The sequence below is a fragment of the Lytechinus variegatus genome, chromosome 10 (genome assembly GCF_018143015.1).
Source record: "Lytechinus variegatus isolate NC3 chromosome 10, Lvar_3.0, whole genome shotgun sequence".
In the NCBI taxonomy this organism is placed as follows: Eukaryota; Metazoa; Echinodermata; class Echinoidea; order Temnopleuroida; family Toxopneustidae; genus Lytechinus; species Lytechinus variegatus.
In genome coordinates this window covers 21,651,277-21,666,614 of record NC_054749.1, presented here as the reverse complement: position 1 = coordinate 21,666,614, position 15,338 = coordinate 21,651,277, and the positions used below count along the sequence as shown (strand labels likewise).

Sequence of the window (15,338 nt, the reverse complement as noted above, 5' to 3'; positions counted from 1 at the left end):
ACAAAATGAATCTAGCTCTTTCAGACCTTGTATAAGTGTATCAATGATGGGGAATATTCCAACGGATCTGAATCAAAAAGCGATTCTACTTTTTTTTTCAAATTCTGGTAAAAATATAACAATATCACACATTGAACATTATTTGCACACACACAAAGATTCGCACGCTAATACAAAATTTGAGTAAAAATGACGGGGATATTCCCATGAAAATCAAGACGACATAAAATGTTTCTTCTTTAGATTATTTTAGAACTAAATATGTCATGTTTTATCAAATAGGTATAATATAACAGGTCATTTGGTCAAGACAAGAAAAAGGGTGCATGTTTTATGGCATATTAAGAGAGGTGTAACTAAAAATCACTCTTAAAAATATTCATCATGATTATATAGGGAGAGCAAAACAATTTATCTTTCTTTCAATCCTTGAAGAGTTTATGCTCCCCCCTCCCTCTTGTGTGAAAGCTTGTGTACTTGCTCTTTGAATGCCGATGAAGAGCTTTTAAATTACATACATTTGCAACTTAATCGATTCTTGGGGTTTCCCATGTAATACAGAAAGGTTATGTTAGTTTGAAGGGTGTGATGCTGCGGAAGTTTGGGTGACCACAACTTTGAGATAGTTTCAATTTCTTTCTTTGGAAACCCCCGAATTTATGAAGGAGAAAATTAACCACAAAGCTGACATTCTTTACGTGATTCCTTTGTATTTATGTTATGTTATTACTTATTTTATATAAATGTAACTTTACCCCCCCCCCATATCCATCATTGACCATAGATTATACGGTGAATTTTATTGTGATGAAAATGTTTTTTTTCTGATTGTATTTAAAGAAAGTCATAATTATGATACAGGCTTGTATCATGGTACGTGCCTTTTTCCTCCATGCATGGAGGAAAAAGTCTCCCCCTATATTTCTAATCGTTACTAAAATGTTGGAAGATCGAGGAGAAAGGCTCAACGGCAATGAATGAAGATCAAAGTTTTAAAGAAAAATATATTGCTGTATCCCATGCACCTGTTGCTGTAACACATTTGAAGTTGACGAATAAGATCATTGTAATACATGTTCTATATTACTCTATCCTTGCATGCCAAAAATAACCCAACGCCGTGACTCATCTCAAGTGAACTAATTTGTTCGAGCGTTTTGGAGTTGCCATGTAGGCTTCCGTTCAGAGAGATATAGGGGTAGGGGAGAGAAAGAGAGAGTGGGAGGGGGAGGTAGAAAGAGGGGGAGAGGGAAAAGAAGATTGCAGAGAAAGAGTAAAACGATAACGTGAACATGTGCGAACTTGAGTTAGAGAGGGAGAGAAAGAGAGAGAGAGAGAGAGATCCATCGTTTAAAGGCCCTGTCAAACATTGTCGTCGCTTAGCTTCTGCATTTTTGTCAAATACTGTTACTTAAAAAGTTATATGTTGAAATTTGTATTTTCAAGAACAGGGCTCCGTAACACAAAGATTAGCGATCAATCGCAAACCTTTGTGTTACGGAGTCCTGTTCTGTTGAAAGAACGTCTATAAACGTATGTAAATCAACCGTGGAATGAATATTACTGTTCTTATCAAGGTTTATTTACTGGAAATCTAACAATTTGATTCGGTCTGGTTTGTAATACATGTATTAGTATTCATAATACGTGAAATCCATGCAGGTCTACAAATATCAGTCAGTCGCGGAAAGACAGAAGGGAAAATGGGATGAAAGAGGAAATAAAAGGAAAACTGGGGGAAAGAAAAATGAAGGTGAGAAGAGAGACGATGTGTCACCCGCTTCCCATGATTGAAATGGAGATTTAATTTTTACAACTCTTCTTCTTGACTACATGATTTACACTTATATTTTGAATGAGAAAGCTATCGCTTGCAATATATCCATCGTTGGTAATTCCTTGGTCTAGCTAACTACTCCTTCATTAGTGTACTTCGAGTAAGATGTTTAGTCGAATTGTCTCTTGAAATTATAAATCTATTCAATATCCTCAATTATGCAAAAAAAAACAAATGAAAAATGAAATGTTGAATGAAAAATCGGCAAATATAACATCAAACATAATAATACATAATTGCAAAGAGCATGATTACGATTACGATTACTCTAATTGCTGCTTGAACTGTGTCCAATTCGTTTATATTAGCGCAAGCCATTTTAGACACCACATAGACCCCAAAAGACCAATGTTCGGTAATGTATGAACAAAAAATTGCATTTGGGGATTTTGGTGTCATGACTTTGTGACTGAGAAGTTTTTAGAGAATGTATCAGTATTAAAACGTATCTTACAGATACAGTAACAGTGTTTACAGCTAATAAAATGTAATTTTTAAACGCACTGTATATCTTAATAGAATTAGTTACTTCATAAGGATTTCGTGGCGCTTGAAATGTCTCATTTTCAAGACAATAAAGAATCAGATATTTCAGTTCGCAACTCGTATTTTTATTAGGTTATTTAATGGTAAGATATGCATCATGTTCATAATTTTTACAAAATGATCCCTTTCAAGTCAAGATAACAAACATTTCGGCTCGCGCTTCGCGCTCTCATTTTTTTGTCTTAATTATGTTTCATGTGCACGAATAGAAAATGTTTTGTTATCAGTAAGTTCAGGTCGGATTTGAGCTTGCACTTCACGCCTGCATTATTTTGTTAAGTAAGATATATATCGTTCTCAAACAATAAAAGTGTGTTATTTTTTTTCTCCAAGCAAATGTACCGTAATGAATATTAACGAAATTTATCTCTCACTTTGCGTTCACGTAATTTATTAACCGATATACTTATCCTCATCATTGAAACTCAAACGGTGCTAAAAATCCCTAAAAATTTCCCCCTTTTCAAATAAATATACTTCGCGCTAACTTTATTTGTTTAGTGATCATATTTATCCTCTTCATGAACTAAAATGGTGCTTACAATTTTTTTATTTCAGGTCAGGCGTATACAGTGGAGAGATCAGTAGGCGTATAACATATAATCTGACAATGTTGAAAGGTTGACGCCTTCAAACCTGTGATGGCGCTATTTAACATGTTTGAACTAGTTACATTGGCTGCTATTACTCAAGCATTTATTTTGCTTACATAGTTTGCCACTGCATTTGTTTTTCACTACTTTCACTACTGTCTTATTCTTAAATTGTATTCATGTCTAAATTTTGTTATGACACTGTTATAAATTTGTCACATTACAATGTACTTTTAATGTCATACTACGATTATGTTTATGTATTGCAAATTTATTTTGACGTTACAATAAATGCAGAAACTCCTGCAAACAACAAAAAAATACAATTTTCGTACCAATACAATGGTGTAGGAGCTTCTCTCCCATTGGTTTACTGACGGTTGGTCTCATGTAGGTAGATAACTTGGTCTAATCTTCAGATGGGCTAAAAATATTCGGGCTAAACCTACTTATTCCAATTCTCATTTGGTCTAAGGATGACCATTAGGTTTAATAGTCAATTAGCCTAATGACCACTTGGTCTAATAGCCGATTGGTCTAATGAATACTTGGTCTAATTGCATTTGGTCTCATACTAGTTCGTCTAACTGTCACTTAGTCTGATACTAGTTGGTCTAATACCATTTCGACTAATCCTCACTTGGTCTGTTATTCATTTGGTCTATATTGCAGTTGGTCTAATGTGCAGTTGATCTAATTTACAATTGGGCTAATTTTCACTTCGTCTAATTTCCAGATAGTCAATCATTCATTTCGTCTATATGCCACTTGGTCTAATTTCCTATTTGTCTATTTTCCATTTGGGATAATGGTTTGTTGGGCTATTCCCATTAGGTCATCATACATACAGTTTATTCGTGTTATTTGTGTTTTTCTTTTTTATCTTTTAACCTGAGCATTGTAACAATTAAATATTGCATTGCATGGTTTTCCACTCTAGACCTTATGTTAGGCCTATCCAATGAGAGGGGATGGGAAAGGAATACTAAGAACAAGCGAAAAATAAATCAAGAAGAAATGAGAATGATAAAGTTTGAATGAAGAAGCCCAAACTTAAAAAAAAATGATGAAGAAGAAGTTTTTATCGTCTGTCACTTAGTCTAATACCAGTTGGTCTAATACCATTTCGTCTAATCCTCACTTGGTCTATTATTCATTTGGTCTAGATATTGCAGTTGGTCTAATGTGAGAAATAGAACAAAAAAAAGAATGAGAAGATGAGAATTACATCATCTAATAGCTTTGTAATTTTTGGTATCCCCAAACTGCATCTCATGATAACTACTTGCTTATTTTCCGTCAAGTTCAAGTATCGTCCGTAATGGTCCATAACAATGACTATAAAAGAGGTATAAACATGTTTACCAGATACGTATCCACGCAATCAATTACATTATATTTTCGTTCCTTTCTTCATAATAATGTTATTCTGATGAAACCCCCGCCATTCGGCATTCCACCATTATAAGCTAACAAGGTCCCCAACTTATTGTTCACCCAATACTTAAAATCTGTAAATGTGCATGCGGTGATGTAATGATAATGAGTTTTATACAATTTTCAGCATCATAGATATAATCGATATAGGCCTAATTATAAGAATTATATTTGATTAGAATAATTCATTCGATGAGCGACTATCTCGTCATCGGAAGTCCTTCACGGAGAGGTTTTGCGCCCGCCCTAATCCGGCTACCCCTCTGGTTCCTGGCGACATGTATTAACTGATGCATGGAGTATTTATTAATCCATGACAATATTAATTTTAGATCAAATAAATCATAATGAATGATTTCATCTTAGACTGAATGGACAATGGATCAAGTGTGCTTTATAGACCAAACGATGTTAGACCATGTGACAATTAGACGAAAATGAAAATTGGACCTATTGACGATTAGCCCAACTGGACAATAGACCATTTGGCTATTGGACAAATTGGATATTAGACCAAGTAGAGATTAGACTAAATGGGAATTAGAACAAGTGTAAATTAGACCAAACGGTCATTAGACCATATGACAATTAGACGAAATGAAAATTAGCTGAAGTGGAAATTAGACCAAGTGGTGTTAAACCAACTGGAAATTAGACTAAATGGTTTTTGCCAAACTGCTCATTAGACAAATTGGATATTAGACCAAGTAGGAAATAGACGAATTGGATATTAGACGAACTGGTTGTAGACGAAATGGGTTTAAAGTTGGACGGACTGTTAAGTAGACCAAGTGGTATTAGACCATCCGATAATTCACCATACGACTGATTCATTTTTGACAAAACGCATTTTCTGAAAATGTTAATGAAGGGTATATTTTTATTTGAAGTTAAAAATAAGAATGCTATTTTGGATGACTGCAAGCCTTTATTTTGATATAGGCTAAATAAATTATGTTTCAAATCGTAGCAAATCGCACGATTGTTATAAAGACACTACGACGAGATATTCAATATATTTTGCATGGTAGCATAGTAACAGAAATTAACGTAACATAATTATACAACAATTTAAAACTTTAAACCGTTAGATTTTCAATATCTCAACGTTCGCATCAATTTTTTTCTACGTTTTATTCCAAAATCAGGTCGCAGACCAGTCGTGGGGTGTGCAATGACCTTGATGTGGAGGTGTTGAACCCTATACCTACAATGTACTCTAAATACATCAATATAACTTTATATTAGCCGACTTCAAATCCCTATATAAAACGATTTAAAGTTTTCAAAATACTTGAAGTTTGGTAATTTTTTATTGTTTGTATATGATAAACAACAAACTTTCCTCTTTAATCTTGTCTGATTTTTTTTCCTTTTCTCATTTTTTAGTAGTATTCTCCTTTAATGAATTCTCCCCTTTTAAAGGTGACAATGATTAAAGTGAAATTCACAGATTGTTAATGTTTTTTTTTTGCAAAGAGCCATTCATTAAAACTGTAAAATAATCAGCAAAATATTTACAAACAAATAAAAAAAAAATACGACCATATATGAATATTTGCAGTTCGTTAACGGTAGAGCCGGAATGATTACAGATGTAGGGGTTGTACACTATTTAAAAAAAACCTTTGATTTTACAGGGGGGAGGAAGATTTTGCAGAAAGCAATAACAGAATCATTCTGTAAATTCATAAAACATGATTTTTTGGGTGCAATTTAACAGAAAAGTATGTTTAAAAAGTGGAAAAGTTTGTTTTATTCAAGGAAATTTGAAACGTTCCATACACCTAGCTAATACCATTTTCCTGTAAGATTACGCAATCTGGTAAGATTACAGGTGTTCTCGAGACTCTGCTGCAGGAATTTCTTTTATTTTAAAGGTCAAGTCCACCTCAGAAAAATGTTGATTTGAATCAATAGAGAAAAATCAGACTAGCACAATGCTGAAAATTTCATCCAAATAGTTATATGAACGAGCCAGTTACATCCAAATGAGAGAGTCGATGATGTCACTCACTCACTATTTCTTTTGTTTTTTATTGTTTGAATTATACAATATTTCAATTTTTATGAATTTGACGATTAGGACCTCCCTGCCTGAAGCACAAAATGTTAAAATAATGGAATTTCACATGTTCAGGGAGGAATGAAACTTAATTTCACATGACAGTGATGAGAAAATAAAAATATTTCATATTTCATATAATAAAATACAAAAGAAATAGTGAGTGAGTGATGTCATCAACTCTCTCATTTGGATGTAACTGGCTCGTTCATATAACTATTTTGTTGAAAATAAGTGAAACTTTAAAATGCCATAACTTTCTTATTTTACATCCGATTTTGATGACATTTTCAGTGTTATGCTTGTTGAATTTTTCTCTTTTTATTCAAATCAAGTTTTTGTTGGGGTGGACTTGTCCTTTAAGGATGAATTTTCTAACAGTGTAGGTAAATGATCATGTAAGGTCAGATGAAGTATAAATCCGGGGGGGGGGTGGCTTCCATTGACGAGTGAACCATGGTTGACCTTGGGGTTTCGAAAAGCACCCTAAACATGTATTCTCCATGTTCTGAAAATGCACCCCTTAACAAGTATTGGCGTGTGAAACCCTACCCTTAACAAGTATTGGAAACAAAACGGTACCCTTGTGTTATTCCCTCAATTGATCCGCTAAACAAGTATAACGATATCTTAGTGTTATGCGTTTAGTACCAACCCAATCAACTCGAACCCTAAACACGTAGTGTTGGGGCAAAAAGTCCCGGCAAAAAGTGCATTATTTTATTCCTTACAGTCTTTTTATACCCTCGCAAATTGGACCGTTAACACGTAGTTTCCCTAGCTAGCGAAATTTTATGCCCCTTTTTCATTATTTTAGTGTTTTGGACACCCTTATTACGTTAGGTACGTAATGTGCCTTATCTTGAAAAAAGAGATCCCTTTTACGTGTTTTGGGGGATCACGCACGGTATCCTCTTGTCAATCTAAGTGCCCCCCCCCCGGGTTTGAATAGATATTTCTTTCATTTTTCATAGACTATTTTGTTTATATCGTTAGTTGGCGCTATATCTCGGAGAAGTCGAATCAAAGATGTCACATCATGCGCCTTGGTTTCCCTCATGGCTCATGGTTCATTTATTTTCTTCTTTCACAACATTTGTACATAACATGAGTTAACAACTATATCATGTATAAAACGCATTTTATTCACCAAAAAGAATTTTAAAATTGCTATATGATAGTTTGATATTATCACATATTGATTATGGTATAATTTTATGGGGCTGTTCAGCAAAGTGCCATCTGGATAAATTACAAAGCTTCAAAACCGGTATGCACGTCTGATACTTAACGCACATTATTTAACTCCCCGAATAACATTATTATTATCTTTAGGATGGCAATCCGTCACAGATAGAGTTGATTACCAATTTAAAATATGGATGTATAAAGTGATGCACAATATAACCCCCAAATATATTCAGGATATAGTGCGCCATAGAACAATACATTTCGAAACTAGATATTCAATTAACTGTCCCCTTTTTATTGAAAAACCTCAAACCGAATATTATCATGGCTCTAAAATATGGAATACGTTATCCCCTTCTCTCCGTTTAGCAAATTCACTTAATTCTTTAAAAAAACAATGTAAATCGATATTCCTCACACAAATATGTTTTTAAGATATCCATGAATACTTTCTGTTATTATAAGTTTATAGTGATTTTGATTTTTTTTTACTTTTATGTATTGCATTTTTTTTGCATTTTGTTGACGATTTTTTATGTGATATTGTTTTGTCATGTTTTTAATTTCTGTTGATTCAGGGCCCCTTGGTCGAGCAGTTCTTGTAACTGAAAGGGCTACCCTGTTAAAATAAAACGACAAATAAATAAATAAACGACATCATATAACAAAACATTTAAGTACATCGATTGTCACACAAAAGAACAAAAAAATATAATGAGAAAGATGAGATCATGTTGAAACTATTTACATTATGTAATGAAGAGAAGAAGTTCACTCTGATGAAAAATTTGTTGTAAAAATAGAAGAAAAAATAATGAAAAAAAATATCGGTGAAGGTTTGAGGAAAATCCATCAAAGATTGAAAAAAAGTTATTAGAATTTTAAGTTTTGGATTTATTACGTCATAAACGAGCAGCTACCCCATTATGTTATGTAATATAAAATGCATAAATTTCATTTTTTTTTTATGGTATTTTTGATTTTCGTTTCATGAATAGACCTGTGTAAAATGATTTGTCCATTGATATACTGAAGGGACAGTAAAAAACAACTTCAATTTTCTGAGAAAATGATGCTATTTAATTGATTTAATTTTCATACAATTTTATATGAAGGGAAGCTGCTGGCATATGATGTAAAAAATAGAATAATTGAAATTCTAATAACTTTCTTTATTCTTTGATGGATTTTTCTCAAACCTTCGGCAATATATTTCATTAATTTTCTGCTATCTTTTCAATACACTTTCCATTCAAAGAATCTGAGTTTGTCAAAGCAAGGTCGGCCCCCAAATGAAAATGAAATGAAAGTTTTAACTAGTTTAGGAGAGATCAAAGGTAAAACTTCCAAATAAATAATGATAATTATTTATAATCATTTGAGGGGTGAGGGAAAACTTACAAGGGAAATTTTTATACAATGCAAAGGGGAAAATATATAAAGAACAAAATGCCCAAAAGGATGGAGAGGGGAGACCAAACAAAACAGGGACCTGGGAACGATTTTTTCAGTGGGGGTGCTGAAATCTCTCCTCAAAGGTGGAGGGGGGGGGGAGGATGGAACACAATTGAGTTTTCCATAATTACACACACACCTCTAAGGACACCACACACACCCAGCCCCCCCCCATATATATGTACATACATATAAATGACAGTCACTTCTTAGCTTTTTTATAAAAGAACATAGATATATAATTAGAGCGCGGAGCGCAAGCTATTTTTTTTTGGGGGGGATTCATGTATTTTGTCCTGAACAAATTGAACATTTTGAGCAATGTTTGTGGTCCTAAACAACATGCATATGTAACAAATAATAACTGCGAAAGTGATCAGTGCGAGCAGATATATTTTGTATACGTTCTGATTGAAAGGAAAGTGGTATAAGGACTGTTTGCAGTTACCCATTAAGACGATACATATATCAACAACCAAATAATGCAAGCGCGAAGCGCGAGCTGAAATTTTGACATTCAGACCTAAATACTGGACATTCTAAGCACTTTTCTAATAATGAAGAGGATAAGTATATAACTATACAATTGATGCGAGCGCGAAGCGCGAGCGGAAATAAAAATGAGATTTCAGACCTAAATACGGGACATCTTAAGCACTTTTTAAATTACGAACAGGGTAGGTATATAACTATACAATTGATGCGAGCGCGAAGCGCGAGCTGAAAATTTTGACATTCAGATCTAAATACAGGACATTCTAAGCACTTTTCTCATAATGAAGAGGATAAGTATATAACTATACAATTGATGCGAGCGCAAAGCGCGAGCGGAAATAAAAATGAGATATCAGACCTAAAAACGGGACATCTTAAGCACTTTTTAAATTATGAACAGGATAGGTATATAACTATACAATTGCGCGAGCGGAAACAAAATTGAGATTTCAGATAAAAAAAAAACATTCAAAGCACTTTTCTAATAATGAAGAGGATAGGTATACAACTTTAAAATTGATGCGAGTGCGAAGCGCGAGCGGAAACAAAATTGAGATTTCAACAAAAAAAAATGAGACATTCTAAGCACTTTTCTAATAATGAAGAGGATAGGTATATAATAATACAATTGATGCAAGCGTGAAGCGCGAGCTGAAATAAAAATGAGATTTCAGACCTAAAAACAGGACATCTTAAGCACTTTTCTAATCATGAACAGAATAGGTATATAACTATACAATTGATGCGAGCGCGAAGCGCGAGCGGAAACAAAATTGAGATTTCAGACCTATAATTGGGACATTCTATTTATGTTTTGTAAATCAAGAAAATGATGGGTAATAATGTGAGCGTGAAGCGCGAGCAGAACATTTTTGATATTTGACCAGATAAAGAAAAATCAGATGATAATAAGAATAAAGATTTGATCAAAATCTGACAAAGAATATAAAAATTATTGCATTTTAAAGATTAGCATTACTCCGGTGAAACAGTTTTAAGCATGTCTTCATTAATATTCAACGAGCAAACTGATGATGTCATATCCCCACTTGTTCTTTTGTATTTTTTTTTTAAATATTTTCCCTTCAAGAACCAAAAACAGTTGAATTGACAACTGATTTAGTCTATTAGATATTCTTTTCTGCAACTCATTATATGGGAGAGATATCATTCACACTGGTATGAAAAATGAAACGATTTTTTTTTTCACAACACAATAAACATGATAGTGGGGATGTGACATGTTCAACCCACATAGGCAGAAATCCCAGAGGGGACAGGGGGACGTGCCCCCCTACCAAAAATACATTACTTCACAATCGAAATAACACCTTTTGGACTAAGTGATCTTACATTTTGGGTGAAAAACTTTTTTTTTTCTTTTTTTTTGCTTGTCATATTTTCCAGGCCCTGGTCCCCTTATCTTTGTGGACAGATTTCCGCACATGTCAACCCACCTATTAAATATTCATGACAACATGCATATCACCATTTTCATAAAATATTGCTAAACTTTAGAATTATATAACTTAAATTAGATTTTCATAAAATTTTATTTGATATAAATATTTTCAGCCCAGAGTAGCCCCAAACAAGCTGCGTATAAAACATGCGTGTGTGTGTTTAAAGTTAGACCTAGTATCTGGGCAGTGTAAATACATTTTTTATTATAAAAATCAATAATGCGAGCGCGAAGCGCGAGCAGAAAATATTTATTATTCCGATCTGAAAAAGGATGAATTTAAGCACTATTTAAGCTTTGTGTCGGATAATTCTGAAGGGGGGGGGTGGGTTCTACAAAACGTGGTTCATTTTCATTACATTTCTGTCATTTATCAAATTACCACTAGATTTCCAGGAGGTGCTGCCTATGGAAAATAACACATGCAGAATCCCCAAAATTTTGGTGCTTCACCCCCAGCACCCCCGCTTCCCAGCGCCATGGGCAGGGCGAAAAAGACTGAAATTTGATTTCTATTGTCTGACTTGTAATTGTTAATACAAAACACGGGCGGTCGAGCGCATGTCCTCACTTAGAAGTTTCAAGTCAGCCACACCTATGTCCCTCCCTGCTATCGAGTAGTGTGTAAACTATGGATATCACGTATCGCGCGCCACTACGTCTGTATCGGAGTGCCGAGCGTGATTGAATCGCGTCATAGAAGGGATGTTACTATGTGAAAGACTATGTAAATAATTTGCAATTGTCGGATGTGATAATTATGTACATCATAACATAAATGAAAAAAACACAAAGGGAACCTGATTTCGTGGGGGTGCTGCCTATGGGAAATAATACACGCAGCACCCCCAGGAAAATTTATGGGGGTGCTTCAGCACCCCCAGCACCCCCGCTTCCCAGGTCCCTGAGAGGGGAGACCAAACAAAACAAGCAGAACAAGAAAAGGGAAAAGTTTAGAAAAGAAAAAAAAATACTGTGCCCATGGGCCCAGTTCCATCGGGAGGGGCATTGCTAAGATAGTTAAGGGAGTCGGCCCATAAGTAATCACCTTGCTGCCTTCCATTATCCACCGTCCACCACCACCAAATCAGACAACACTACCACCAGCACCACCGCCACCACCACCACCACCACCACCGCCGCCACCACCAGCAGCCATCACCACCACCACCACCACTAACACCACCACCAGCACCACTTACGCTGGCGCCACGACGGAAAACAGCCGACCTTCTGTCGAGTGTTGACTGTTCACATTTAGTTTCCGATAACCGTGCGGAGAGCAATATAGTAGTGCGCAAGTACCGGCGACTATGCGCAGCTACAATCAGCTGTGCATCTTATTCACGCATATCGCATTTACTAGTACATGTACATCGTCTCCCGATTTTCTGCGTATGCCGCGCCGTAGCGTACGGTATACACTGGAATGTCCATAAACGGAAAACAACAATTTTATGCCAACTATTACTCAAGATTTCACCATGCCAAATCCATCGGTACGACGCGAGGGACCGATGAAACTTCGGTTAACAGGTAAAATCATAATTACAGATTCGTGTGCAGTGTATTTGATTAATATATTCTGCGAATTAGGAGCACTAAAAGTCCAATTAATCAATGCATGTCCAAGAAGGTCGAGGAATGTCATCCAGCAAGTGTATGTTCTTTGTCGGATACCGGGCCGGGTACGGCTGGGAAGGTACGCTGTGGATCGGACGTGCCGATTTTGTGCATGCAGTCAGTTCAATACTTTTGCCCGACATATATGCCTAGATCTAGTATAATTATAATTGAATAAATGTCTATTAGCCAAGTGAATTGAGGCTGTACAGACCTAGTTTGGCCATGTTATCCTACATTGTAACTTACTATGTTGAATTGGATCTAGAATTAAAAAGCTCTCACATGATCATGTACATATTGCAATTTGCATGGATTTCCAATTATTATATTGCGAGGTTTAATAGTACCGTATGCTATAATCAGGAATCCTCGCACTATGAATGTGTTTACGCAATGGATTTTAGAGTTGTCGGTTAACATGGCTTCATAACGCGAATAATGTTACTGAGCCAAAACTCATTCCGCTACTCACCAGGGGCCAGGGCTTTTTCTGGTGAAAAGTGTTCCATTTTCAATTTTACAAATATTTTTCTACAAAAGCACATGAAAAAGAGCAAAATCGCTTACCTCGGCCTGGAAAGTTGCTTCGCATGTTTCTTTCACGGAAATAAAAGGAAGGTCATTGGTGGCGCTGATATAATTAACAACCTTAATTCAGCTTGTCTGTATTTTTTAAACCAGATTCTTGATTCATTGTATGCGCAATTCCAATGATTGTTTGATAAGATAGAGACACCAATAAATGAAATAACTTAAAAAACATACTTTTTAATTTATTTTTGCAGGTAATAATACTTTTTGGAAAATATTGAAAGCGACAAATTTTTAAAAAATATAGAAAATTCTACGTACCTTGGCTTGAAAGAAGCCGCGCAAGTGCTACCGTTCAGGTTTTCCTGTAATACGGCGGCAGCAATACACCCATGGGTGCAAAGCCCTTGTTATTGTGTGAGCTGTACAATATCATGAATATTTACTTTTTTTCATCCAAAGTTTTTGCTTGTGTCTTGTGACCTTTTCCATCATTTTCTAATGCCTTGATGGCAATGCCCAGCCATTGAATTTTGAATGGGACAAACAAAAGAAGAAATTGAAATACCAGAATTTCCTTATTTGGGGAATTCAGCAGAATTTCTATGAAAACGGGGGGTCTGGGAAGCCGGGGTTGTATTCAATGTTTACTAAAGCTTTAATTCATCTGATATCAAGCTTTATGTTCTATTGACAGTAATGTACATGCATGTGAAGTTCTAAATCAGGAGCTAATTTTGCTGAACAAATTTTATGAAAAAATTCTATGTAAAAATGTGCTACATAAAATACTTTTTATTTAGCATAAATGGAGCAAATTGCGACGCGATACCAGGTTATCTGTCTTCCTGTTACTCTCTCAAACAAAGGATATGTTCATCACTGTCAAGAATCCTGTTGAGTTGTATTTGTACATAATTATACAATGTATGTTTACATTGTATAATTTCTATATCTTGACTGCCATTACATATTGTTATTCGACCTTTACTCAGTGATAACAATTTGTGAAGAGGCTGCCCTTTCAAAATAAAACTGGAAATCAATGATAAATTAATTGAGCCTAGTGATTGATTCTAAGGCTTATTATAATTGATGCACTAATGTGCATACTTTTTTAAAAGATGATTTCCTCTCTGTGTCATTCCTATGGCCTCTCTTCTTCAATGTCAAGAGAAAAACTGTTTTAAAGGGGAAAATGAAAACAATATTTTTTTCATTTAGGATACATTTAAGGAAAAAAAAAAACATGCCCAGATTGGATTGCTATTCAGCTACCCTCACATTCAAGCTACATTGTATGACCCATAACAGATGAAAGGTTAAAGGGAAACACTTATGCAGGGTTCCACTAAGTCTAACAGGTTGGACCAGTAGATACCTAGATTTTCCATTTTGTACTGGTCTGAACCTAAGATTTACTGGTCCCCCACAAAAACAAAGAAAAAAAAAGACCTGAGTGCTGTCTTTCATTGCTTTTATTGCCCCTCCCCCCCAAAAAAATTCAACAAACATAATTCATGAGAGACATTTCTCAATTTTGGAGAGCCATTTTTGTCTCGCCTGCATAGCAGAGTGGTGGCATCGTCATTACAAATTACATAACTTCGAAAGAATGTGGACCTAGTTCATGAAACTTGGACATAAGTGTAATCAAGTATTACTTAACATTGTGCCTTGGTTTCAGATCACATGACCAAGGTCAAAGGTCATTTAAGGTCAATGAACTTTGGCCATGTTGGGGGTATTTGTTGAATTACCATCATAACTCTGTAAATGTCTTGGTCTAGTTCATAAAACTTGGACATAAGAGTAATCAAGTATCACTGAACATCCTGTGCAAGTTTCAGGTCACATGACCAAGGTCAAAAGTCATTTAAGGTCAATGAACTTTGGCCATGTTGGGGTATTTGTTGAATTACCATCATAACTCCGAAAGTGTTTGGATCTAGTTCATAAAACTTGGACATAAGAGCAGTCCTTCACGTTTATAATTTCGTGGAGCTCAATAAATCGCTCTCCTTATTTTTTTGAGGAGATCAATTGAGCTCCTCAGAATCGCTCTCCGTAAGGAGCTCAAATCAATTCATTACAATACAT

General features: G+C 35.1%; 1 protein-coding gene across 1 annotated transcript in view; it reads left to right on the top strand.

Moving 5' to 3' along the window:
• Positions 1–12,342: 12,342 nt before the first annotated feature.
• LOC121423271 (E3 ubiquitin-protein ligase SMURF2-like) overlaps positions 12,343–15,338 on the top strand; it is a 67,509-nt gene continuing 64,513 nt past the window's right edge. The window contains exon 1 of the mRNA XM_041618601.1: positions 12,343–12,617. Within this exon, the coding sequence (XP_041474535.1) occupies positions 12,539–12,617 (79 nt within the window). The 5' untranslated portion in view covers positions 12,343–12,538. The remainder of the gene's footprint in view (positions 12,618–15,338) is intronic.